At 40.4% G+C, this 26,323-nt stretch overlaps 1 protein-coding gene across 18 annotated transcripts in view; it reads left to right on the forward strand.

Moving 5' to 3' along the window:
- LOC147028222 (uncharacterized) overlaps positions 1–26,323 on the forward strand; it is a 128,195-nt gene that overhangs the window by 47,853 nt on the left and 54,019 nt on the right. For 8 of the 18 annotated variants that reach the window (XM_085878427.1, XM_085878419.1, XM_085878417.1 and 5 more), the window contains 9 exons: positions 438–545; positions 998–1,086; positions 4,830–4,926; positions 5,076–5,155; positions 6,650–7,454; positions 8,123–8,173; positions 10,572–10,682; positions 10,855–10,941; positions 14,726–14,818. In XM_085878427.1, coding sequence (XP_085734553.1) covers positions 438–545; positions 998–1,086; positions 4,830–4,926; positions 5,076–5,155; positions 6,650–7,454; positions 8,123–8,173; positions 10,572–10,682; positions 10,855–10,941; positions 14,726–14,818 — 1,521 coding nt within the window. Of the gene's footprint in view, positions 1–437; positions 546–997; positions 1,087–4,829; positions 4,937–5,075; positions 5,156–6,649; positions 7,455–8,122; positions 8,174–10,571; positions 10,683–10,854; positions 10,942–14,725; positions 14,819–26,323 lie in introns of all 18 variants that reach the window. The other 10 variants (XM_085878432.1, XM_085878431.1, XM_085878418.1 and 7 more) reach the window with 9 other exon arrangements.

The following is a 26,323-nucleotide window of genomic DNA, read 5'->3' on the forward strand; positions in this document are numbered from 1 at the left end:
CAGGGTGCCAGCTATGATTCGCCGACTCTTTAAGCTCCACCAACTAATGCCAGCAAATGGCACACCTAGCTCAAGATCAATCCAAGGGACGGCACACTTTGTGATGCAACATCCTATCTGCATCGGACAAATCCAACGGTTCACAGTCCCGTCGGGAATCAAACCCAGGCTCGACAGTTCAAAGACAAGTCTGTGACCTCTGCACCATCCTGTCTGACAAAATAGAACCATATCTTGTCGAACACTCAGGAAATTACTTGGAAAGTCATGTACTTGATCAAAATAAATTAGACTTGACCTGAATTTTTTTAAGCTTGTTATTTGTGGGATAATTGTGGAGACATTATTGTAGGATGAGTATTTGATGTTTTTTGATTGTGTTCAGATGGCATATAAATGTAAAACTTTGACTCCAATTGAATTGGCTGCATTGTTAGCTTTCAACAGGGTTGATTGACGATGCGTCTTTTCGAGAATGGAAGCCACTGCATCCGAGAGCAGCCATGCCGGTTTCAAATATCTGTGGAGGTTTCTCCAAACTGAAGGTTAGACTCGGATATATTATCATCACGTTTGTCGATGCAATTTGAAAACGTAAAATAGTAAATGCATTTGTACCATCACGTCCAGCCGAGAGTCCCCAAAGAGCTAACTGGTTAATGTGAGCTCTGTTCTCGAGTGGTGCCGAGTCAATATCAAACACTGGACTGTGGTGTGCTCTCAGGTTTCCCAGTGCATGCCTTAATGTTTGTCACTGGAGTCTGAGCTTGGAATGAAGGGTAGAAGTTTGAAAGTAATATTTTACATCATTTTGTGCATTGTACTAGATATTAAGCCTATGAACACTTATTTGTTGCATGTACAAAGCCCTTCCTTGAAATCATAACCATTGTGGATAATAATTGCATATGCAATATATGGACGTTGTTCTTGTGGACATATATACGTTGTTCAGTATATGGACAGTATATGAACCTTGCCAACTTATTGTGTTAAGGGTGACCGGCAACAGACGGAGTCGCAACTTCATGTCGAGAGGAAGCAGACATCGCAAGCTGAAGACAAGATGCAGTCATATATTCTCAGGTTTGGTTTATGGTCACTGGATAACTAGTCTCTATAAGACATTTAGTCAGAGGAAAGTAAAGACAATTATTTTCTCAACCAAATGTTGAAAGAGGTAGACTGATCATCTTGGAAAAAAAAGGTGAAGCAACATTTCGTGCTTGAGCCCAGAATGGTAATTACCTCTGCCACTGAAGGTGGACGGAGGTTGTGTTTCCATGTCTGTCTGTGAGCGGGATATCTCAAAACGTTGTGGACGGATTTGAACGAAACTTGTTTGATAGGTTGGGTATGTGACGAGAACGAATTTATTCGATTTTGGTGAAAATCCGATGTGGATCTGGATACTATAATTTTTAGTGATTTTGCACCATTGACAGATAGGACCAAAAACAACATGGAGCACAATATTTCAAAAAGTTATGGATATGTTATGACAAAACTTGGTGGATGAGTTGGGTCGGTGACAAGAACAAAGCGATTAGATTTTGGTTTCGGTCCGGATGCAGAGCCGGTCTCTCAATGGGATACAAAATGTAAACTGTTCAGTCCAGTGGAAGTATGTGCTCTCCAGAGTGCCGTTTTAGTTGATTTTTGTAAGGGAGCAGAATATGGCTGTTCACACAGGCCAACTAGCAAAGATGAAATCTGTCCTCTCTCAAAATGTTTTGGCCACCATCTCCACAGTATATGATATTGATTCCACATGCGAATACTTCCACAAAAGCCTCCTCATGTGCAGGTTTATCCATTCCTGTATGGTGCTGTCCTATTGATTCTCTTGGCCCTGGTACACTAAACCCTGTAGCAAGGCTGCTGTGGTCAAAGCAGCTTGCTTTCACAACATGGAAGGCTGATCCAAGTGAGGGCAACTTTAGATCATTCCATGAGGTTTGCAACAAACATACTTCCATCCTGAGTCAAGCCAGAAATAATCTTCCAAATCTCAAGGCAGAATTCTCCAACCAGTCTCCTTCTTCAAAATCATGGTCAAGCCTTCTCAAGTCTCTCTCTGGGGCATACTTCCCCTCCATCTCCTCACTCACTCCAAATGACATGACTGCAGACTGCCCGAGATAAGGTGGAATATCTCACTGAACTGAATGTTTCCCTTCAAATCTCATGTACCCAACCCATCCTGCTCTGTCCCCATCTTACCACCTCATACTGTTGCAAATCTGGAAGCCGTGAGCACTCAACATACAGGTCCTATAGAACAGTTATATCGGTAAGTTTGTGTTGTTTAGTTCGGGTCCCCGTCCCGCGTTTAATGGGTGAAAAAATGTATATGCGCTGTGGGTTATTTTAATAGTTAGGATTTTTACATCACTCACAACAACAACTACGGCTACTAAATCTCCAACTACACCAACAATGCCATCTTTGCTCTCGCAGCGACAACCCTCTGCTCCCGGCATTCTCTGCGCACTCACTGGAATGCGTGCGTGTTCAGAATTCATTCGGGGATGGAATTCCATTCCCAAATATGGTCATGAACCGATTCGCTTGGCTGCGCGCCAAGTAATGGAGTACGTCGTGTCCCACCGACTGAGGACTGGCCACGCCTGAGCGAACCGCGCCCGAGAGCGATAAAAGGAACGGAGAGGAAATAATCGGGGGAATCTGTTTGAGCGAGAGAGGAAGAATTCGCGCTCGTTGAAACCGCATCTCTCGAGGTGGATCTGCTCGAGCGAGAGAGGAATAATTCACGCCCGTTCAAAACGCATCTCTCGAGGCTGGGCAGAAGGCATCTCATCGCTGGCGTGCTCTGGTTCCCGGGTCATCTCGTCTTGTGGCTGGCGTGGTCTGCGTCTGGCTGCCCTGGTTCCTTCTTGGCTGACTGGTGCTCCAGGAAGGTGCGGACGTCGAGCCGCACGGCGCGGCCAGGTAACCTGCGACTTTCTCGTCCTTCAGCTCGACTTCCCTCTGAGCTGAAGGGATAATAAAGACGAATTTGGGTCCGTTTCTTTGGGTGTGCGTCTGTGTATGGGCCCGTCTTTAAGTAGGAATTGTTTAAGTGCTCTTTGCTGTACATACTTGCTTCTCTATTAGTCGTGATAACTCTGCTTCTTGCGTGCTCCCCCCTTTCCCCCATTATAAATAAATACATTTGTTAAATGTATCAGTTCGTTGCTGTGTTTCTTCCATTGGCTTAGCATGGTGCGTGTTGGTGAATTACAAAGGCTGTTGCCGCTGTAAAAGTACATTTGGACCGACGGAACTTCCGCAACCGTCCGCTCGGGTTGTGCACGGGTCGGGCATGCTAACGGGTCGACTCGTACGTAGGCCGTCGAGGGTGTGAATACTCGGTAACTCGCCACGTGGATCTCTAGGTATTTTGAAGATTGGCAAAGAACCCTGTACCACGTGGTGGAATTATTGACGATTCACGGTCCGGTAAGGGACCCGTACCCTCGGAGTTTTCCGAAAGGTACGATCTAGATTACGGGTGTTCGGTAGAGTCGACCCTACCGCCCCACCTAGCAGTCGTGCTCACAGCCGATACCCGGTCCGCAACAATACCTACTATCAACTGGACTTGTCCTCACCTGAGAATGTAGAGAAATGTCTGTACAGCCTCGACTCTGCTCCCGTGATGGGCCCAGGTGACGTTCGTGCCCATGTTCACAAATCCTGCTGTGCTGCTTTTGTTTCTCCTTTGCCTGTGCACTTAAAACGAGGGTCCAAAAACATACCATCAATAAAGGACCAGTGTGCTTACTTTCATTTATCGGCAAAGTCATGGAATACATCATTGCTGAAGTTGTCAAGTTATTATTATTATTTTTTTTTATTATTATTTTTTTCTGTTTACAAACAACCTGTCTGACCTTCAGTTCAGATTCCTTCCCAGTCACTTATATGAGCTGTTCCTCTCTCAGCAATGGTTGTACGCCCTAAATATCCCCCAAAAAAGTTTTTTTCTTCTTCAGACTTCTGAGAATTTTTTTGAGAGTTTTAGAGTCCACAGAATTATTTTGTTGTCGTGGTTCTCAACATGACTGGAGTCTCCGATTCCACGATTGTCATTGTGAGGTTTCACAGAAGCGTTCAGATTATGCTGAAGCACGATGTGTATTGATTGCTTTCACATCACAGAAAGATCGTTGGCCTCTCGGTTTTTAAAAATATTTTTTATTTTTTACCACATTTTCTGCAATATTGCTCCCTCGGCTTTTTCATCCCTTCGACCCTCCCCATCAACTCCGAGATGGTCTTCCTGTAACTCCTGGTTAATCTTTCAAAATTCAGGCAGACTGCACACCTCAATTCCTTTGTTTCTAATTCTCTCATCTGTAAAACCGCCATGCTGAGACTCTTCCCTCGAGGGCTTTAAGCTGATGGTGCACCACAATCTCATGTCACTCCCCTTCCTTCCCCCCAATCTTCATTTTTTTTTACTCCCATTGACCCCTCTTAACCTAACCCTTGTACTTGCAGGTTGTTGTGTTTTATCCCCTCCTCTCTCTCCTAAATTTATTTTGTTCATTCATCTGCTTATTGTGTTGCCCCACTGCCAGTTCTTCCATGAGTTTCAATCTTGTAAAGAAAGAAAAATACACAAATAAATAAATAAAATCCTTAGTTGAAGCTCTTCCTCACCATTTGGTTGAGAAAAATTAGTTGGATTTTTTTTTTTGGGGTCTGCAATGTGTACCTTGAGTCACGAAGGAGTTGAACACGACATTAAGACCGAAAGTCATCTTTCCGTTATTACGATATTTGAAGATGATTTTCAAAAATTCCAATGAAATGTGCCATAGGTTGGAAGCAGAGCGCAATGATGCTTTAAGAAACGTCAGTGATGTGGAAACCGCTCTTCTGGACTATCGGAAAGACTTGGCACAAACTCTGCAGCAGGTTGCTTGGTGTATGATTTTTTTGGGGTGAAATGTGTCATTTAGTCAAAATTTTTTTTTATTTTGCACTTCATTGTTTAATTATGCTGTTGTAGTCTGTCATCATAAATTTTCCTCCCGTTTATCTTCAGGAATTTATTTTCTTTTCAGAAGGAGCAACGTGAAGAGGAGCTGGTGATGCAGGTGCAGATGCTGAAAGGTGAAAATCAAGCGCTACGAGATAAATGCTGGTTGGTACATGGGAAGTTAAATCACGACATCACTTCCCACTTCTAATATTCGATCCATATCTTTCAGTTATGAGGCATCCATTATGGAGGATTGTAGAATAATTATCTGTTAAACATTTCTCAAAGTAATACTATTAACTTGGGGGTTAGCAGGATAGATTGGAGGTATACACACTCGCCTTTGAGCTGCTTAGCCTGGGTTTGAATCCCGACCCAACTATAAACTGTCACCCTGGTGTTTCACATGCAGGGCTACGTATCATTGTGCATGTCGTCTTTTGGGTGGGCGTTAACCTGGAAGACGGCAATGACAGCACTGCCCGTTGGTGGACGTGTTAAAGATCCAACATTGTCTTTCATGAAGACAAGGCGAGCTATCGCCGGCCCTCTGAACAAGTTGCAAATTCCTGTCTAATACTAGCTGTGAGTAGCAAGTGGTGTGGTGTTCATGGAGGTTCCTTGACACCAGATGACACTAATTGCTATCTCTGAATGTGGTTGCTGTCTGGGCAGCAGCTTCTGCACTATAAACAAATTCACCATTCATATTGTTCACGTTCCACTTACAAATGGCTTTCTTCGGCTGTGAAGGGCAACCATGACTATTCGTTCAAATTATTATCAGCAGCTTGTAAATGTCTTTTTAAAAATAAACTAGTGGGTTCCTGGAAGACCTTACCCCATGCAGTCTTGAGAAAAAGGACTTGGGACTTCATTGAAAATTCGACATGAGACTTTATTGGACGAAGAAGAAGAATAAGAATCTCAAATGTTTTGCCCCGAGAGTACGAGTGTCAAATATGATTGGTCGAGACTGCGTACATTTTTTTACAAGTACTGCTAAACCGGAGGTTTTTGGAGGTGCAAACAAGGCAATTTGTGCTCTGCAGTGTTCAAAGATATAATGAAATTGAAATAAAATAAAAGTTTTAGACGGGGAAAAAAACCCGCCGTTTGTGCACCCTCTTTTACACCACCTTATTTAAATCGTTACATTAGTTCTTTGTGCCTGTTGTTTGTGTCCTTTATGATGTCACTAAAAACTACATTTCCCTTTTGGAATGATTTTCAATTTTATTTGACTGCCAGGACAGACAGACTAAAACAATTACTTTGCTCCTCTCTGCGCTTGTGCGCTCAGGACGAAACTCTGTACAATTTGCCAAATTCAGAGTCAAAGTACTGCTGGACTGCAGGTTTGTGTTCCGATTCATGTTCTGCAGTATTCAACAGATAAAAGTCAATTGAAATTAAGTAGTTCCGAGATCATGGACTTGCAGACAGAGTGAACCAATTGCTTCACCCCCATTTGCGCTATGCATGCTGGGTAATAAACAAACAAATAAATAAATATATTATCACTTTTTAACAATCAACCGAAGTGAATGGTTGAAAGTAACACAGAAGGCAAAGCAGGATGATGATGAGAAACTGAGAATCAAATAAACATAACAGTTTGATTGTTTTGTGCTTTCATGCTGATCTTATTTATAGGAGAATTGAAGGCTCCAAAGGAGAACTGGATCATGAGAAGGAAAAGCTGGATCGACTGCGAGGAATTTTGAGCGAAGCTCAGCGAACGTTGGAGAGAGATCGACGAGAGGTGGATTGTGCAAGACAAACATTGGAACATGAAAAGGACAAATGTCAGCAAGATGGGCTGACTCTGCAGCGGAACAAAGAGCATCTGAACGTGGACAAACAACGCCTAAATGAGATGATCCAAAAACTTGAGAGCGAACAGCAGAACTTGGACTGTACTCGTATCGCGGTTGAGACTAGACAGAGTGACATCAACGAAGAGAGGAAATTGCTGGATACAGAGACAACTTCCCTCCACAAGGAGAGAATGGCCCTTGATGCGCTAAGAGAAGATCTGAACGAAAAGATGGCAAAGCTTGAAATGGAGAAAAAATACGCTGAAGAAGAACGAGCCAGTTTACACAATATGCGATTACAAGTTGACCACCAGAAAGAAGAGCAGAATGAAGAGAGCTCCAGGTGTGCTGAAGAATGTGCAGAACTGGAAATTGGATGGAAACGCCTTGAGAAGGAGCGCAAGGCATTGGAGAGCGAGATAGAGCGGCACCGAGAGTGTTGGGGGCTCGGGCGAGAGTTGGCGACCTTTGCTGAAAGAAATCTGTCCGGGATAGAAACCTTTCTTGCTCATTTTGTGCACAATATGTCACTGACTGGCCCACAGTCAACCAAGTTGATGTCTTGGCTGAAAGAAGCTCGCCGTGAGCAGACAGCAAACGTGACCGAGCTAGAGGAACGCCTTTCTGAAGTAGTATCACAGGTAACACAAGCTCAGGCAGGGGTGGTGTGTGTGTGTGCGTGTGTGTGTGCGTGTGTGTGTGTGTGTGTGTGTGTGTGTGTGTGTGTGTGTGTGTGTGTGTGTGTGTGTGTGTGTGTGTGTGTGTGTGTGTGTGTGTGTGTGTGTGTGTGTGTGTGTGTTGTTTTTATACGAGGTTTGTGTTCGTGATGGGTATTTGCCTTGTGCTTAAAAACTAAAACTTTGGCTTTTGATGGTCCAAAGAGTCTGTCACTTTTACTCTTGTTGTTTCTTACCTTTGTAATAATGTCAGATTTCATCATGTCATATCCTTTTCTAGCTTAACTGAAAAATCATTTCAAGAATGTTCCATACATCACATATTGACATTTTTGTGAGAATGTAACAGGGTTGGGGTTACGCAAAGGCATAGTTCCAGTTCTGCATGCTTGCAGCACCGGAAGAAGTCCATCACGTGATTAGGAGACCATAATTTGTTCTTTAATAATATTTGTAGAATGTGTGGATGTGTGTGTGGAATTATCTTCTGTTATCTTCCCGTGAGACATGTAGAACTATCTTCAGTATTACTTTGCATTTGCATTTCTTCTTTATTTTTTTCCTCTCTTTTTTTTTTTTCCTTCGATCAGTCAGACAAAATTCTTTGTCTTTGCTTTTTTTTTTTCTTTCAGTCTTTCTTTCTTTCTTCACGAAACCCAAGACATCTAGAGCTAATGGAAAAGGTGAGGGTATGATTTCCATGGAAACTATTAACATGCAGATCACCTAGTTTTGACAGCAAAAACAGAATTAGAAGCAAAGGAGATGTTTCATATTTTGAAGAAAGCAATGGAGTGGAAGGGATTGGGGGTGAATTGAGATGAGACTCAACTGATGGTTAGTGGGAAAGGAGAAAGGAAGGAGAGTGGGATATGGTCCTTTGTGACTTCTTGGAAAGGAGTCTGTTCAAATTATATTCTGTGTGTGTCTTGCAAAAGGGGGTGTCATGGGAAATGCAGTGGCGTCAAGGGGAGTTTGGGTATAGTAGTTGGCAGTTTGAGATATAAACTAGAAGGGAACTTTTTGACATTGTGATGTCCCCAGATATGCCTCCGCCAACATTATTACACCATTATAATACTTGTACCAAGTTTGATTTAAATCCCTGAACCCAGATTCAAAATATTAAATAAATCTGGTTGCCAGACCATGCATCCGATAAGGTTGACATTTAAAACTTATTCACCATGACTACAAGATCATAATTGTGAAGTTTTAAATCGATGGATGAAGCGGTTCAAGAGAAATAATTTAAAAATATTTTTCATCAATCCAATATGGCTATCAGACCATGTGACCTATTAATTATTCGTGAACACCCTAGTATCCACAAGGCTTGGGGAGCATGTGGGTGAAGTTTCCCCCTCGATCTATTAAGCCGTTCTGGAGAAGGGGATTTTTAAAGGTTTATTGTTCAAAAAATCATAACTTCCAAACCATGTGACCTATGATGTCATACATGGAGAACTTTTTGTTCCTCATGGATAGGTGATCATACCTGTAAAGTTTTGCCTCGATCTGTTCAGCCATTTCATAGAAGAAGATTTTTGAAGGTTTTATGTTCAAAAAATATGGCTGCGAACCACGTGAATGATGCCGTCAATGTTCCCCCCCCCCCCCACCAATACAATTTAGCCCTCGATGATGCTCAAAAATTTCATACTGATCACATAAAGCGTTCGACGTATATAGTTATGACATCATAAAGCCACCTATGACATCATCAAATATCACACTTGTTTCTCATGAGTCCCTCACATGTGCCAAGTTTCAATTTTATCCATGGAGCGGTTTCAGAGGTACAGAGGTCCAATTTTTTTCATTTTTTTCCAACATGGCTGCCACACCACGTGACCTATGACGTCATAATTCCCATTAAAACATTCTACATGAGAAGTCGCACCGATGATGAAAACTTTGTGTTAATCGGATAAGCGGTTGCAGAGAAAATTGGCATGGGCGCACAACCCGAAAACATGTTGCCGTCGACTTCGTCAGCGAAAGCATAAAAATCCATGTGTGGCAATCATGATGCAGAGAACATGGGGGTAGTGGATATGGGATTTGAAGTTAAGCTGGAAAAGGTTTAGAGTTTTTGTTGCTTAAGAGATTTGTTAGATGCAGATGGTGGAGCGGAGTTGGCTTTGAGAACGAGGATAAAGGTAGCATGGAATAAATGGAGAGAGTTAAAAGGCATTTTAATTCACAAAAATGTCCTAAGTGAAGTAAGAGGTAGAGTATATTTAGCCTGTATTAGATCCGTTTTGTTGTACGGTTATGAGACATGGTGAACTAGATAGTTCATAGAACACCTTACTGCGTACAGTCTTGAGAAAAAGTACATGGGAAAGGTCTTTTTCAACTCAACTTTTTTGGAAGTTTACCACTGTTGATTCACTGTCTTAGCCACCACCTTATCGAACATGTTAAATTCGTTCTTCCTGTCTGTTGTTTGTGTCCTTTATGACGTCCCTAAAAAACAGTAAGTTTCTTGTTTGGAATGATTTTCAATTTTGTTTGACTGCCAAATGGGCATGATCGCTTTAAGTTGGAGTTACGTTCTGGCAATGATCACTTTAGTCGGGGTAACGTTCCTGGAAAACACGACTTAAACTGATACGACGTTAACTGATCTGCTATTTCCCATTAGAATTAATTGAAATACAGGAGATTTGTTCCATCACTGCAATACTCCACACAATATGTACTTTATAGATGTGTATTCACATTCTTAATAGTACGTACTTTATAGACGTATGTGTTCATATTCCTAATAGTACGTACTTTATCGACGTATGTGTTCACGTACTTTATAGACGTATGTATGCACATTCCTATCACAAGGTGGTGTTTGTGGCCTATGTCAGCACATTATGTCTGGACAGACAGATAAACGGACACCAATACAATGCCCTCTGGTGAGGTTAACAAGGTATGGTTTGGTGTCAGAAGGTAGAAAAACATCCTCAGCCCATTGAGTTCTCTGAGCTGCTTATATGGGCTATCTGTGCACATTTGTAACGCGTCGACTTGGTTTGACATTGCTTGACTAACGCACGACCATGACTGCCATGTTTTCAGTTACAATGTAAGGAGACGGAGATCGGGAAATTGGAGAAGGAACTGCATGAGACAACTGAGGCTTATGTGGCAAGTGCATCCCTGGCTGCCCGATATGCTCCTTCAGCACGGGTGTGGTTGTACTGCGGGTTCGGTGCAACTCTCGGTCTCGCTTTCATCAAATTCCACATCGCTTCTCCATGTGAAGGCGTTGTTTCTCACCTCATTAGTTTGCATGGAACTTTTATAATTGTACTGAAAACGTTCTTTCTGCATTGTTTTGTCTTTGTTGCTTGGCGAATAGCGGGACAAAGAGGCCCTGCACTCAGCAGAGCAGGTGGTGACCAACTTGCGTTCAGAGAACGACTTTCAGAAACAGGAACTGCACGAGGTGCGTTGGTGACCTCTCAGAACCATTTGGTTTGATAAATTATTTTATGTTTGCCCAGTGATTTGAGTAAATTAACTCGCACTAAGTTAATGAGTACTGTTCTACACCTGCTGAACCCCTCCCCTTTCATCTGCTGCTTCTCTCATTATGCTGTGGTGCGTCCATGCAGTATCATCCTCCTGTTTCCTCTTCGACCCACTTTCTATCTGTTGACCTTTAGCCCCCTGTTGTTCCACTCTCCCACGAGCCTCGATACCCCCATTATAAAGTGCTTTTGATGTTACTCCAAAGTTTATCATTTATGGTATTTCTTCCCCCTGCTTTGCACCATAAGAACTGAACCACACATCTTCAGCATTTGCTAATTTTGGGCAAGATGTGCTTTCTTCCTTGGCCATTCCATCTTCCATTAGATCCTTCTTCACCTTTTACTTCCATCTGGTTATTGGTCTACCTTCTGGCCATCTCCTGTTCATTGTGGAGTTTTTTTGTGTACATTGTTAAGGCTCGTATGATAGCCAACACACAAAGCACAACAAGGGGGGCAGGAAACAAGAGGGGCAGGAGAGGGAAGGACAAAACAGTGGGGAACAGAGGCATTAGGAGATCTGTGGAAGGAAGAGGGATGGGGTGGGGTACACAGGGTAAACAAGATGGACACTATCGGACTTTCAAGAAGGAAAGCAGGGAATTTGAAGGAGTTGGGGTTTGGATGGATTAACGGGGATAGAAAAGATCGTGGTTTTGGATGGGGAAGATAAGAGGTGGTGGTGAACAGCTGTTTTGAAGGCCTGGAGGGAAGAATTGGATTGAACAGAGTGTGGGAGTTTATTCCAAAGGTGGGAAAAAAGAGGAATGAAAGAGTGAAGGTGAGCAGTGATTTGTGATTTTGCTAGTTTTACCAGAAGGGGGTTGCTGGTGGATCTTGAGCACCCTGCGGAAAGATGGGGGGGGGGGCATATTGCAGACAGAGTAAAGGAGGGGGGGCGAGACTGGAGAGGAAACGGTAGAAGACAGAAAGACCGCCAACCTGTCTGCGGTGAGAGAGTGAGAGGCCCAAAGACTCAGCGTCATCGTGGGAGATACTCATGATATGAAATCCTTGGTTTCCAAAGCGTGAAGCCAAGAAAGGTGAGAGGCAGTTGCACCATCCCAGAGAGGATGAGCATTACTCCATCAGGCTGTGGATGAAAGCTTTGTATGTGGTCAGGAGGTCAGGTGGGCCGAGGAAGGACTTTGCATGATGGAGGATTCCCAGTCGGCGACTGGCTTTGGAAGCAAGCTTGGAAATGTTGCTTTCCCAGGAAAGATCATGGCAGATAGTGAAACCCACAAGCTTGAATGAAAGGACTTCTTCCAGAGAATTGTTGAGAAAGTAGATTTTTTGGGGGGGGGGGGGGTTCCAAACAGTCCTTTCGGAGAGACATAGTGAGAGTGTGAGATTTGTCAGGATTGAAAGACATGTTCCACGTGTTGGACCAGTTTGTGATTTTATCCAGATCTGCAAAGAGGAAAGAAGCTGCTGCTTGCCGGGCTGAGGGATGACAGATGGTACGGCAGACGGTGGAGTCATCACCAAAGAGATAAAGAGGATTCTCCAGAGAGTCGGAGAGATCATTGAGAAAACAAGAAAAAGAACAGGGTCCAGAATGATGCCTTGAGGAAATCCGGCCTGGACAGGAAGAGGGGATGAGAGAACTTCATTTAGGGCCATACGTTGCCTGCGACAGGAGAGGAAGTCTGCGAGCCATGAGTGGGGATGGCCTTCGATACCACAGGAAGAGAATTTGGTGAGCAGGGCAGAAGAGAGTCAGGTGAGCAGGGCAAAAGCACGCAATATGTCGAGGGAGATTTCTCTGATTTCATGTCCGGCATTGAGTACCTCCATCCATTGTTGGGAGAGCAGAAGCAGCATATCCAGGGGAGAGTGACCTGGTCTGAAACCAAATTGATGATCGGAAATCAAGCCATTAGAGAAAAGGAAGGATTTAGTGTCTGAAGCGATGATGGATTCCATAACCTTGCTAATGATTGGGAGAAGGCTGATTGGTCTGCAGTTTTAGGGATCTGTTTTTGCATCTTTTTTGTGCAGGGCAGTGATGTTTGCTGATTTCCAAGCAGATGACAGATGACCTTGAGCAAATGAAAGGGTGAATAGAACAGAGAGAGGGTGAGCAAGAGCAGAAGAGCAGGTTTTTTAGGATACGTGGGCTGATGCCGTCTGGACCGGTTGCAGAATCTGAGTCGAGGTTTGACAGCATGCTCTCCACTTTGTCAGAAGAAAAGGACACAGAGTCCAGGGACAGTTGGGTGTGACTGGGTAAGTTGGGTATAGACAGCGATGAGTTTCAGACACAAGATTTCGATGCAAACACTGAGTTTAGGCATTCAGCCTTTTAACGTGCTGGACTCGATGGTGCTGAGGTGGTCCTCTAATAACAGCCAGAGAGATGTCCCCTTTGACAACCATGTGGTCTGAAGAACCGATTAGAGTGGAGGAAGAACAGCAGATATTTTCAGGGAAATTTGTCGAAATTAGATCTAGAATATATGGAGTACCGTTGGTTGAGATCCGGGTAGGGAAGTTGACCGATTGAGTCAGTTCCAATGAGTCGCAGAAGTCTTTTGCTGAAGTGCCATGACAGGTGAGAGAGGTACCCATACCCAGCCAACTTGCATGATGACAATTGAAGTCACCACATATGAGGAAGAGAGAGTTGGGATGAGAGGATAGAAGTTGGTCCATGTTTTCGGATAGTGAGGTGTAAATGGAGTCATCACTTTTTGGTGGATGGTACAGTATACATATAAACATGAGGTGGGATTGGAGGGGAAGCTGTAGCCTGAGGTATTCCTGGTGTGTGGGGGAGTGAGGGCAGTGCACAGAGATTGAGGAATAGAGTCTTTGAAGAGAGCAACTCCTCCACCAGGACGAGGCTCAGATCTGTCATACTGGAGGAGGAAGTAACCAGGGAGAGATACCAGGGAGTCAGCGACGTCTTGAGGGAGGAAAGTTTTTATTAGGCAGATTATGTCTGGTCTGGTGGTCTAGTCTATTATTAGCTCCACCACCGAAGGTGAAGGAGGTTATGTTTTCACCCCTTTCTGTCTGTCTGTCTGTTTATCAATTTGTGAGCAGGACATCTCAAATCGTTGTTTGATGGATTGTGACGAAACTCGGTGGACAGGTTGGGTGTGTGCCGATGACTATTTGATTCGATTTTGGTGAAGATCCAGATCCAGATGCCGATACGAGAACTTTTCTAATTTTTTGAGTGATTCTTTACCAAGTTGAGAGATGGGGTCAAAAAGGATGTATATAACAATATTTAAAAACATTGTGGACGGTTTATTACAAAACTAGGTGGCTGAGTTGGTTAGTTGACAAGAACAAGCTGATTAGATTTTTGTGAAAGGTCGGATCTCAATCCGGACCTTCAGTGGGATCCAAAATGTAAATTGGTCAGCCTGGCAGAGGTATGCACTCCACTGAGTGATGTTCTAGTTTATTATAAAATCATCCTGTTTTATGTTTAGCAATTAGCATGTTTCTCAACAAAGGCATTTCAAAGGAATCTAGAAGTTAAGTTTGTTTGATTACAGTTGTGCTGACCACCAGCGAGACACCATGTCGTGTTTCTGAAGGCTCATGAGATTTCAACGCTTTCCTTATACTTCCTGGGCAATTCATATCCAAATTGACTTCTGCTAGAATTGCCAGGCAAAACATTGTTAGTATTGATAGCAAGTGTATTTATTTTTCTCCTGGTATACTGCTTACCAGCTGAAGGGTCGAATGGAGGTTCTTCGGGAGCGAACGGAGGCCGCAGAGACAGATGCCCAGTGCCACAAGAAGGAGCTGAGCCACCAGTGTGAGGTATCTCAGATACGGGGTTTGTTCAGGATGATGATGTATGAAGTCGTTCGGTGAGAGGTAGCTTTTTGCCTCAACCACATAAACCTACTGTAGAAATGGTAATCAATTCCCAACTGCATTGTGGGTTAATGTCCCCCCCCTCTCCTGGATTAAACGTTCTCTGAGACGAGTACATTTTAAGTGTACATGAAGAATGAGAACTTTTGGTTAATCTGTTTGGTGTTCCCATCTGAGCACATAGGTTGTACCGAGATTCGAGATTGAAATCTCATAAGCTGGGTTGATTTGCCAACTGTACTAGGTCAAGGCGCTGTCACACCTTGACGATTTAGCCAGCAATGGCAACGTATAAAAATGTATGTAAAACGTTGGCGTACGCTGAAATTTTGATGTTTTTTTTAAAGTTTTGGTCGTATTCATAACGTGTTGGTCGTATGCATAACATATTAGTAATGGGCACAGAACGTTTCGTTGTCTTATAAGTAGGGTGAATATACTGATTCTGGCTCACTTTTCCCCCTGTAAATGAATGGGGGATTTTCAGCGATTCATATTTTTTTCCCGAAAAATAAACCCCCTTTTTATCCCAAGGTATATTTATTTGTCTCCCCTTTTAACCTGGGGATACTTTTTTTCAAATAACCCATGCAATAAGATAAAGATTTGTTCAAGTACTAAAGTGGTAATGTGATTTGTTAAAGGTGATTCTCAAGAAATATCTGAAACGTCTAAGCCTCGGGACACTCTTTATCAAATAACCGATGCATATTGTTTAGCTCACTCATTGAACCTATAAAGATTTGTTCATTCTCAAATTCCTTCAATAGTTTAATTTTCTTTGCACAATAATCCCCATCTAAAATATTGAAAAACAAAACATTTGAATCTTTATATTTTTTAAGATACCCCTTTTGTGCCATTATGAAATGATAAACTTCTCTTAATGCTCTTGTTTGACCACCCCCTGAGCCACATATCATTTTGAGATTATAGTAAATTGTTTTTTCATTGTTCACTTGATAACCATCAAAGTTTTCAGTCCATTCAAGGATATTCATTTTTTTCTTTACATCCTCTAACTTACTACTTTTTAAATTGATTCGCTTATTTGTTTTATTTACCTTTGTTTTAGTTATTTTTTCAATAAGACTTATTTGATATTTTTCACATTCATTATGTTTTCCATTTATATACCAAGACTGAGATTTTCTCCACTCTTTAGTTTGATTAATACTTGGTTTGACCATTTATATATTGCAAAAAAACGCGGTGGTAGCCCTTAAAAAACCTTAACCCATCTTCCCATCATTAAAACACAATCTATTTTATACATTCTATCATACAATATCCAAATGGAACACAATCTATTCCATTATCTAAAATAAATCTCTTCTCATCAAAGGCTCCTAATGCCTTTTTATTTACTTCTTTACTATATATGTTATGTTTATAACTTCTTATTGTATTCATTTTCCTATATTCTTCTTTCTTATTCATCAAACAATTATAATAATTTCTAAAAGTTATTGATTTCTTTATTACATATTTCTTTATTCCCTTTAACCTCTTATCAATCTGATCACCATACTTATAAGCATATGCCTTTGCTCTCAATCCAATAAACTCACTCATTACTATTCCACCCAACTCATCCTGAAACTTACCAATAACCTTTTCATTCTTTTTGGAAAATAACTCACTCTTCTTGCTGAAATTACTTGTATCATATACTCCAATATTTTTCTTCATATCTTTATAAACATCATCAGTTTTTATATCTAGGATAAAACTATCAGTGTCCATATACAACAATGAAACATTTTCACTATACTCTTTCTTTAAGTCATTATACAAATAATCATACATCAATATCTTTGATAAATCAAGAACTGCTGTTCCAATATAAATTGGTTTATCCATTACAATACTTTCCTTTTTCATATGAATTGCAGAAAAGTTCTCTGAAAAAACCTCTTCTCTCTTAAAACTTGGTTTATTTATCAATCTCGAAGCTTCTTTCCAAGATGTTGCGAATCTAATGTTTTGCCTGTTTCTAACATTTTCCATCGTCTTTCCAAATACAGCATTATTCATTAATTTATAAAAGTCCCCTTCAAATTTTACTTTTGTATTTGCTCTCATATCTGTATTGAATTGAATATACTTTTTCACCCGAACACTTTGTTTAAATTTTAAAACTCTATGAATTTTAGCTACTCTCAATCCTTCTCTCAAAAACTGTTTTAAGCTTCTCTGATGCAAAACATATCCCTCTTTATCATAGAATGTTGTTAATAACTTTTCTGTTGATTTGCCCTTAATATTAAAACTTTTATGATAATCACTGAACCATTCTTTCTTTGGGGTTTCTTTCTCACATGCAAAAGGAAGGTCTTTATGCTTATTATGAAGATCACTCGGGTACCTCAAATCAACTTCAAAATAATAACCTTCTTCTTCGTCATTCAATTCCTCTTGAGAAGAAATAACAATATTCATAATCCTTTTCTTCCACCCACTCTAATTTACCATAAGGCAGAGATTGAGACATTGCCCATCCATACAAATTATTAGCATCAAAATACATCAAATAATTACTATCTTTTTCACTATCATAATTTGGAAGATATTTATTATTTGCTTTAGCATATCTTTTTGAACATACTTGTGATATTCCACCTCTCTTGGACTTCTCAATCATCAAAAGCATATCAACATCACTGATTAAATCTATATCTTGTTTTGTCATTTTCAACATTGCACTCCAAGCTAAACCAGGAGCTGTGAAATAGTGGGCAGGATCTAATCCATAACAATTTTCATTATGACAGAGTGATCTAAAAGCTTCAAACACATCAGCTAACAATAAAACATCTGTTTTTAGATATAAATCATGATATTCTCCAAGGTTCTTTATCTTAAATATTTTCCATATTTCTTTGCATGTTTATATTCCTTATCACTTATCTCTTCTTCATAAAGGTTATTATAGAAACTTTCTTTTGAAGGAAATTGTGTTTCTTTAAATCTCATAAATGAATCCATATAATCATAAGGATAAATTCCCTTACTTGTAAGAATTTTCTCTTTACTTTGAATTTAATTCCTTGTTTGAATTTCCTCTCTCGTGAGAATTCCTTCTTTAATCAGAATTTCATGTTCAATCTGAATTTCCTCTTTAGTTAGAATTTCATCTTCAGTTAGAATTTCTTCATTAATTTCCTCATGAATTAGAATTTCCTCTTTACTTTGAATTCTCTCTTTAATCTGAATTTCCTCTTTAGTGAGAATTTCCTCTTTTGGAAAGAATGAATTAAGATTTGGAAAAGAGTCCGTGGAGCTTAGATTTGATGCGAGGTAGGCTCGTGGTGTTCCCATAAACTTGTAGGAATCTAGAAACCTAATACGAGTTAAAGGTTTTGTGAATACCATTTTTGTAAATGAAATATACTTTTGACTTGTGTTTGTTATGGCAGAAATATTCCCTGGTGTTTTTGAAAGTTCATTTATAAATAGATGTGTATCATAGTTGGCGCTGTTGTGAAGAAAGACTGGAATAAAAGAAGGTAATTTATAATTAAGATTACAACAGGAATGAGCGGGACCTCTATATTTACCAGTAAGATGACAATGATCCCCAACTTTTCCCCAAAATCGGTTCCGGTTTTGAGCGGCAAGAGGTCTCCTTCGGGGCTCCCTGCTGACATTCTCAAAGTTAAGTTCCGGTTGTTATTTGTCCCGTTTTAACTGTTTAATTTTCTCACCTACATGTTAATGTGTGTTCCTAGTTCGGTTTTGTTTCAAAAATCGTGCTATTTTGTGAGTATTTATTGTCGACGTTCTCACCTGGTGTTTGAGGCCTAGTCCTAGGCTTGAGGCCTACCGGTTCCACTTGGTGTTCGATCGTTTTTTTTTTTGTTTGTTTGTTTTTTCTCCCCATTACCTTCAATTTCTATCCTCCGCATTAACTTCAATTTTCATCCTCCCCACTTTCCAAATATCCCCCATTCTCCCAACTAATCTCTTTCTTATCTCAAAAAAAAAAAAAAAAAAAAAAAAAAAAAAAACCCAACAACAACAACAACCTTCTCCCGATTCTGCTACTTCTTCCTCTTAACTTCCTCCTCGTCTTCCTCGATTTCTTTTTTTTTTTTTACACTTCCATGACCTAATCTGTTGAACTCTCTCATACATTAATATTAACAACAAAACGATCTTATATTGCTTCATCTTCCTCTCTCACACATGTGGTACTCTTTACTGTTTCACAATGCACTACTCTTCTGCTATTTTAACAGACTGCTCTCATTTCGACCTCTCCTTCATTCCTTGCCTAAAAAATCCAACTATTACAGCGCTTCTTCTCTCCATGCTCTGAATTCGCCTTCATTGCATCCATCACGAATTGTGTTAAATCGTATCTCTGACCTAAAACTTTTAAAAAGCACAGATTGCCATGGATGCTAGCTTTCCATCAACCATTCTTTTTTCCAACTTCAGTGCCAACTCACCCCCCTCACCCCTCACTCTCACTCTCAAAGCAACCATCCCACTCTTCTCCTCCAAGCCTCCCTCTCACCTCTTTCAAAATTCCCCCCTCACCTTTCTCCCACCTTTAATCCCCCTCACTCTTCCTTCTCTAAGTTGCCCCCCTCTCATCCACCAACCTGCCTCCCTCCACTGCCCTCTCACCTCCATCTCTTCACTCCACCTCCTCAAATCCTCAACTGCCATCTTCCTTGTCTCTTGTCCCCCCTCTCTCACAGCACCACAGAGCCTTTTCTCCCTCCTCATTCGGCCCCCTCCCCTCGCTATTCTGCAATGCCCCCACACTCCTTCAGCAACCCTCCTTACCTCCCCCCTCGTCCCTCGTCCGACCCTCCCCCGCCCCCTCCACCTCCTGCACCAAAAGCCTCCTCCCCTACCTCTTCATTAAAAGTGTGGACCTCAAATATCCAGGGCCTTCGCTCAAACCTTTCAGATCTTTCCATACAGGGTTGCCACTGACAAACCAGACATTATCTGCCTAACAGAAACTTTCCTCTCCCAAGGCGTGTCTGACTCCCAAGTATCTCTCCCTGGTTACTCCCTCTTACGGTTATGACAGACCTGAGCCTCGTCCTGGTGGAGGTGTTGCTCTCTTCATCAAAGACTCTATTCCTCACTCTCCCTGCACTGCTCTCACTCCCCCACACCCCCAGGAATACCTCTGGCTTCGGCTTCCCCTCCTCCCACCTCATGTTTATATGTGTACTGTACCGTCCACCGAACTGTGATGACTCCATCTACACCTCACTCTCCGAAAACATGGACCTTCTTCTATCTTCTCATCCAAACTCTCTCTTCCTCTTATGTGGCGACTTCAATTGTCATCACGCCAGTTGGCTAGGTGTGGGTACCTCTCTCACCTGCCATGGGACATCAGCAAAAGCTTTCTGTGACTCATTGGGACTGACTCAATCGGTCAACTTCCCGACCCGGATCTCAACCAATGGTACTCCATCTCTTCTGGATCTGATTTTGACAAATTTCCCTGACAATATCTGCTGCTCTTCCTTCGCTCCAATTGGTTCTTCTGACCACGTCCTTATTAAAGTGGACATCTCTCTGGCTGTTATCAGAGAACCACCTCACCGCCGTCGAGTCTGGCATTTCACTCAAGCCGACTGGCAGGGTCTCCGAGCAGCCATCAAACTTACAGACTGGTCTCCTATCACTACTTTCTCAAACATCAACTCATCCTGGGAATTCTTTCAAAGAAACTTGCTCTCCCTCATGCACAGATTTATCCCCTCTCGTGTTCAGTTGTCTTACCCTTCCTCCCGCCCTTGGTTTTACTGAAGCTTGTGGCGAGGCAGTTGTCCTGAAACAACTTGCCTTTGCCTCATGGAAAGCAAACCCAACTGAGGCAATCTCAGTTCTTTCCACAAAGCTCGGAACAAGTGTGTAGCTACCCTCAGGAGAGCCAGAAAACAACATCTTTCTCATCTCAAGTCTGAACTCTCAAACCTCTCTCCCTCCTCAAAATCCTGGTGGCGTTTAATCAAATCTGTTTCTGGTGTATGTTCCCCCTCCATCCCCTCCCTTACCTCAAATGGCCGCACTGCTGATTCCACACGTGATAAAGCTGAATGTCTAAACTCGGTGTTTGCAGCTAAATCTTGTGTCCCAAACCCATCACTATCTCTACCCACTTTACCCAGTCGCACCCAACTGTCCCTGGACTCTGTGTCCTTTTCTCCTGACAAGGTGGAGAGCTTGCTTTCAAACCTCGAGTCAGATTCTGCAACTTCGGTCCAGACGGCCGCAGCGCACGTGTCCTCAAAGCCTGCTCTTCTGCTCTTGCTCACCCTCTCTCTGTTCTATTCACCCTCTCATTTTCCCAAGGTCATCTGCCATCTGCTTGGAAATCTGCTAACATCACTGCCCTGCATAAAAAGGTGCAAAAACAGATCCCTGTAACTATAGAACCAATCAGCCTTCTCCCAATCATCAGCAAGGTTATGGAATCCATCATCGCTTCAGACATGAAATCCTTCCTCTTCTCCAATGGCTTGATTTCCAATCATCAATTTGGTTTCAGACCAGAGTCACTCTACCTAGATATGCTGCTACTGCTCTCCCATCAATGGATGGAGGTCCTCAATGCCAGACAGGAAATCCGAGCCGTATCCCTGGACATATCACGTGCTTTTGACACAGTCTGGCACCCTGCCCTACTCACCAAACTCTCTGCCCATGGTATTCAAGGCCATCTCCACTCATGGCTCGCAGACTTCCTCTCTGTCGCAGTCAACGTGTGGCCCTAAATGGAGTTCTTTCATCCCCTCTTCCTGTGCAGGCTGGAGTTCCTCAAGGTAGCGTTCTGGGCCCTGTTCTTTTTCTGGTTTTCATCAATGATCTCTCGGACTCTCTGGAAAATCCTCTATTTCTCTTTGCCGATGACTCAACCCTCTGCCGTACCATCTGTCATCCCTCAGACCGGCAAGCAGCAGCTTCTTCGCTCACTGCAGATCTGGATAAAATCCCAAACTGGTCCAACACGTGGAACATGTCTTTCAATCCAGACAAATCTCACACTCTCACTATGTCTCTTCGAAAGGACCGTTTACAAAACCCCCATCCACTTTCTCAACAATCCTCTGGAAGAAGTCTTTTCTTTCAAGCTTCTGGGTCTCACTATCTGCCATGACCTTTCCTGGGAAAGTCACATTTCCAACCTTGCCTCAAAGCCAGTCGCCGACTGGGAATCCTCCGTCGTGCAAAGTCCTTCCTCGGCCCTCTTGAGCTCCTGACCACTTACAAAGCTTTTGTCCGTAGCCTGATGGAGTACTGCTCTCCCCTCTGGGCTGGTGCTCCTGCCTCCCACCTTTCTCGACTTCACGCTGTCGAAACCAGGGCTTTTAAGATCATCGGCATCTCCCGCAATGAAGCTGAGTCTTTGGGCCTCTCACTCAATCACCGCAGGTTGGTCGGTGGTCTTTCTGTCTTCTACCGACTCCTCTCCAGCTTTGCCCCCCCTGCTCTCTCTGCGATTTGTCCCAACCACATTTCCACAGGGCGCTCAAGGTCCGCCAACAACCCCCTTCTGGTAAAACTACCAAAATCACGAATCGCTGCTCATCTTCACTCTTTCATTCCTCTTTTTTCCCGCCTTTGGAATAAACTTCCTCACTCTATTCTTTCCCATTCTTCCCTTCAGGCTTTCAAAACAGCTGTTCACCACCACCTCTTATCTTCCCCCATCCAAATCCTCGATCTTTTCTACCCCCGATAATCCACCCAAGCCCACTTCCTTCAATTCTCCTGCTTTCCTTCCTGAAAGTCCCTTTAATGTCCATCTTCCCCTCGCCATGTTCCCGTCCCATCCCCATCCCACTCCCTTCCACAGTTCACCTAATGTGTCTGTTCCCCACTGTTTTGTCCCTTCCTCCCGCCCCTCTTGTCTCATCCTCCCTTGCTGTGAGTTGTGTTTTAGCTCTCATACGAACCTCGACAAAGGTATACAAAAAAAAAAAAAAAAAAAAAAAATAAAAAAAAAAAAAAAAAAAAAAAAAAAAAAAAAAAAAAAAAAAAAACTTTAGACTCCTTAATTTCCCCCTCACAAATATGACAGATATTGTTCTTTCTGAATTCTAATTTTTCTTCTTTGGTTAATTTCATCGGTTCATTTGTTTCTTTCATTAATTTAGTGAGTCTTATTCAATCCTCTTTCTAATCGTTTTACAAACTCTTGTGAAGCTATAATGTTCAATCCACTATAATGTTCAAGTTTGTTATACTTTTCTCCAACAGATGATTTGATATAATAACAGAAACCACAAGGAATATGTTTTTGATATATATTTGTATATGATTCTTTTGGATTAGGAGAAGCAGTATTTATCTTTTTAAGGATACATTCAAAATCAGCGTATATCACAAATGGGTGCATGATAGATTTATTATAATCTTCAAAAGAAATCTTTTCACCAGGTTTAGGCATTGTAATTACAGCTGATTTATGATTACTACAATTTTTTGAATGTTGTTCTAATCGTTCTTTTGTATGAAATGAATTAAGACATCGCTTACAAGGATACATTTTGTTTGCTGTTCTGAATACCTGAGAAGAGATTAATCTTGATAAATTATTGATGTATGTGTAATGTGAATTATTTCCAACACTAAAATATAAAAGATCAATGTGTGTTTCTTCATTTTTATAGTTGTTTGAAAATTTTAATATTTGAACTTTGTTTGTATCCGTTAATCCATATACATTAATAGAAAGATTATTCTTTTTCTCAAATTTAGGAATACCTGTTAGTGGCATTGGGAATTTAAAATCTTTAATGTCCAAGGTATTCTCATATTTCATATATTGTTTTACTCTTTCTGAATTACATTTTGGTGGATGAAAGTGAGCAAGAACAGACCAGAGAAAACATTTATTATCATTGTTCTTAATATTAACAACTGCCTTCTTTAGTTTTATTTCTTTTGGTAATTCAATATAAGAAGAAGCTTTAAGAGGGTTTGATTTTAGAATGTGTATATCGAAAAAGATGATTTTTTTTTAATATTGAATCCACTTCCTACCACTGTATTATCAACATCCTCCTCTTGTTTTGATGGTTCTTCATAAACCCCACTATTCAAAAAATCTTGAAATGATGTTATAAAATGAAGATCTGTTCTCATATAAGGAGTTTGTTCTTCCTCTTGTCTTTTCATATTCATTTTCACTCCCATATAAAACTTTAAAGTTTTCATTTCTTTTAATGTCTTTTTAATAACTTTTTCAACATCAGGTTTCACTATTTCAATTGATTCAGCTATTGATGATGGACTGGGTTCTCCAAATTGAAAAATCCTTATTTTTATATGCCCTTTAAATGCCCCATCAGTGTTTTCAATATAATAGTCTCCCTTTACTTTAAACTCATTTTTCTTGTGTTTTTGTGATTGAAGATGTCTATTATAACTTCTCTTCAAAACATCCTTTGAACAAATATCACAATGTTTTCTTTCCAACTCAAGAGGAGATATTTTATGAAATAGATTAAATGTGTGTTTGTTGGTTCGGAGGTGTTTTCTATAATGTTTATATTTGTGATTACAAACATCGCAGTATGTTGTATTCACCATATTTATATAATAAATCTTTGCTTAAACTAAAATTTTCTTGATGAAAATTTCGTTTATTTTACAGGTGAATCTGTGCTTAAAACCATTTTATCCTCCAAGTTTTTCACTTAATAAATACAATGTTTCAAGACACAAAAGACAAGTTTCAATCAATCTCTTCATTTGTTAAAGATACTGAGAAATATGTCAAGGATGTAAAATTGAACAAAGATAAATATAACAACTATTGGATAAAAACAATTATGGTAAATATTATGAGTTCTTCAATTTCCTTCAGTGGAAAGGCTTTTAGTATACCTGGTAGAACATCAATTAAAGTATCTCTAACAAAAGTTTCTCCTCTCCTTCTGGTAATATATTCAAAACTAGAAAAAGCAATGAAACAAGAAAAAGTATCAAAAAACAAAAACCTTATGGATGAAGCTTTAGAAAGAAAAGATAAGACCATCTGTAATATGCAAGGAGAAATTTGTATTTTTTTCAACAACCCTAAAGATGTAAATCCTGATGAAATAAAGGATGTTAATATATCAGGTGAAATGACATTTCGTTCAATAGTAGTTAACGATCATTTTAAAATTACCTTTAATATAAAAAATGTTGTCGTTGAATCTGGTAATGAAAAAAAGTACATTGATATCGATGGTAATATTATTAAATATGAGTCAATATACAACTGAAAGTATAGATGAATTTCAGTTTAAGTAAAGTTTTACTTTATAAATATGCTAGACTTTCCTGATTCTCCATATGACAAATTTGAGAATTGTCCTGCGTGTGAAAGGCGGGGATTAAACACAGAGTCAAAAGCCTATAAACAATGTATATTCTGTGATTATCTTCTAATTAATGATAATAAAAAATATTAAAAGGAAAATAATTCTTTTAGATTTACACCAAAAATGAATTATTTTACAAGATTGATTAGAGAAATGAATGTAAAGTATGAGGGTGATAACACACCTTTCCTTACAAGGGAAGAAACTGAATGTATTAGAGAAATGTTCAAAGGATTGTTGTTATATATTATTCATGGATGTGATTTTCAGGGAAATATCAACACAAGATATTGCATAAATAAAATAATGGATTATCTTGAAATTAAACCTGAACTTAGGATAAAATATAGTTTCTAAAAAAGCCAATAATAAATTAAATAACCTGTTTTCCAAATATATAAATGAATGATTTTTTACCCATTTGGGAAAATAAGATAAAATTTAACAACCATAAAAATCTCCCAAATTCATTAAGATGTCTCATAGTTGGTTCAAGTGGATGTGGAAAAACCTGCTTACTTTTAAAGATGCTCCTCACTCCCAACTTTTTAGATTATGATAATTTAATAATTTTCACAAAGTCGAGTTTTCAACCAGAGTATCAACTACTCTCACAAGGTTTTAATGCTGGTCTTCAAAAAGAAGATATCGGTTTATTTAAACGTCAAAAAAACCTAAATGATTATAACATTGAAGATATAATTCAACTATTTTGTGATACACAAAGATGTAAAAAGAAATCAAATCCGATAACTTGTATTCTTAGTGATAATACGGATGATATACCGTCTCCCCAAGATTTGGATAAATCAAAAAAGAACCTCGTTATCTTTGATGATTGTGTTAATGAGAGAAACCAAACGGTAATGGAAAGCTACGACACAAGAGGGAGACATTCTTCTTGTAATTGTATTTATCTTAGTCAATCGTACTTTCAACTTCCTCGTCGTTCCATCAGAAACAATGCTAATACTTTTATTTTATTCAAGTTAAATTCAATAGATATCAATAATTTTTGGAGAGATAATTGTTTTACATTGTGTCGTAAAAAGAAATTTGGGGATTACATGAAGCACACGACTGAAAAATATAAATA

This window comes from Eptatretus burgeri, chromosome 4, assembly GCF_056783735.1.
Source record: "Eptatretus burgeri isolate ZD-2024b chromosome 4, Ebu_testis_v1, whole genome shotgun sequence".
Classification (NCBI taxonomy): Eukaryota; Metazoa; Chordata; class Myxini; order Myxiniformes; family Myxinidae; genus Eptatretus; species Eptatretus burgeri.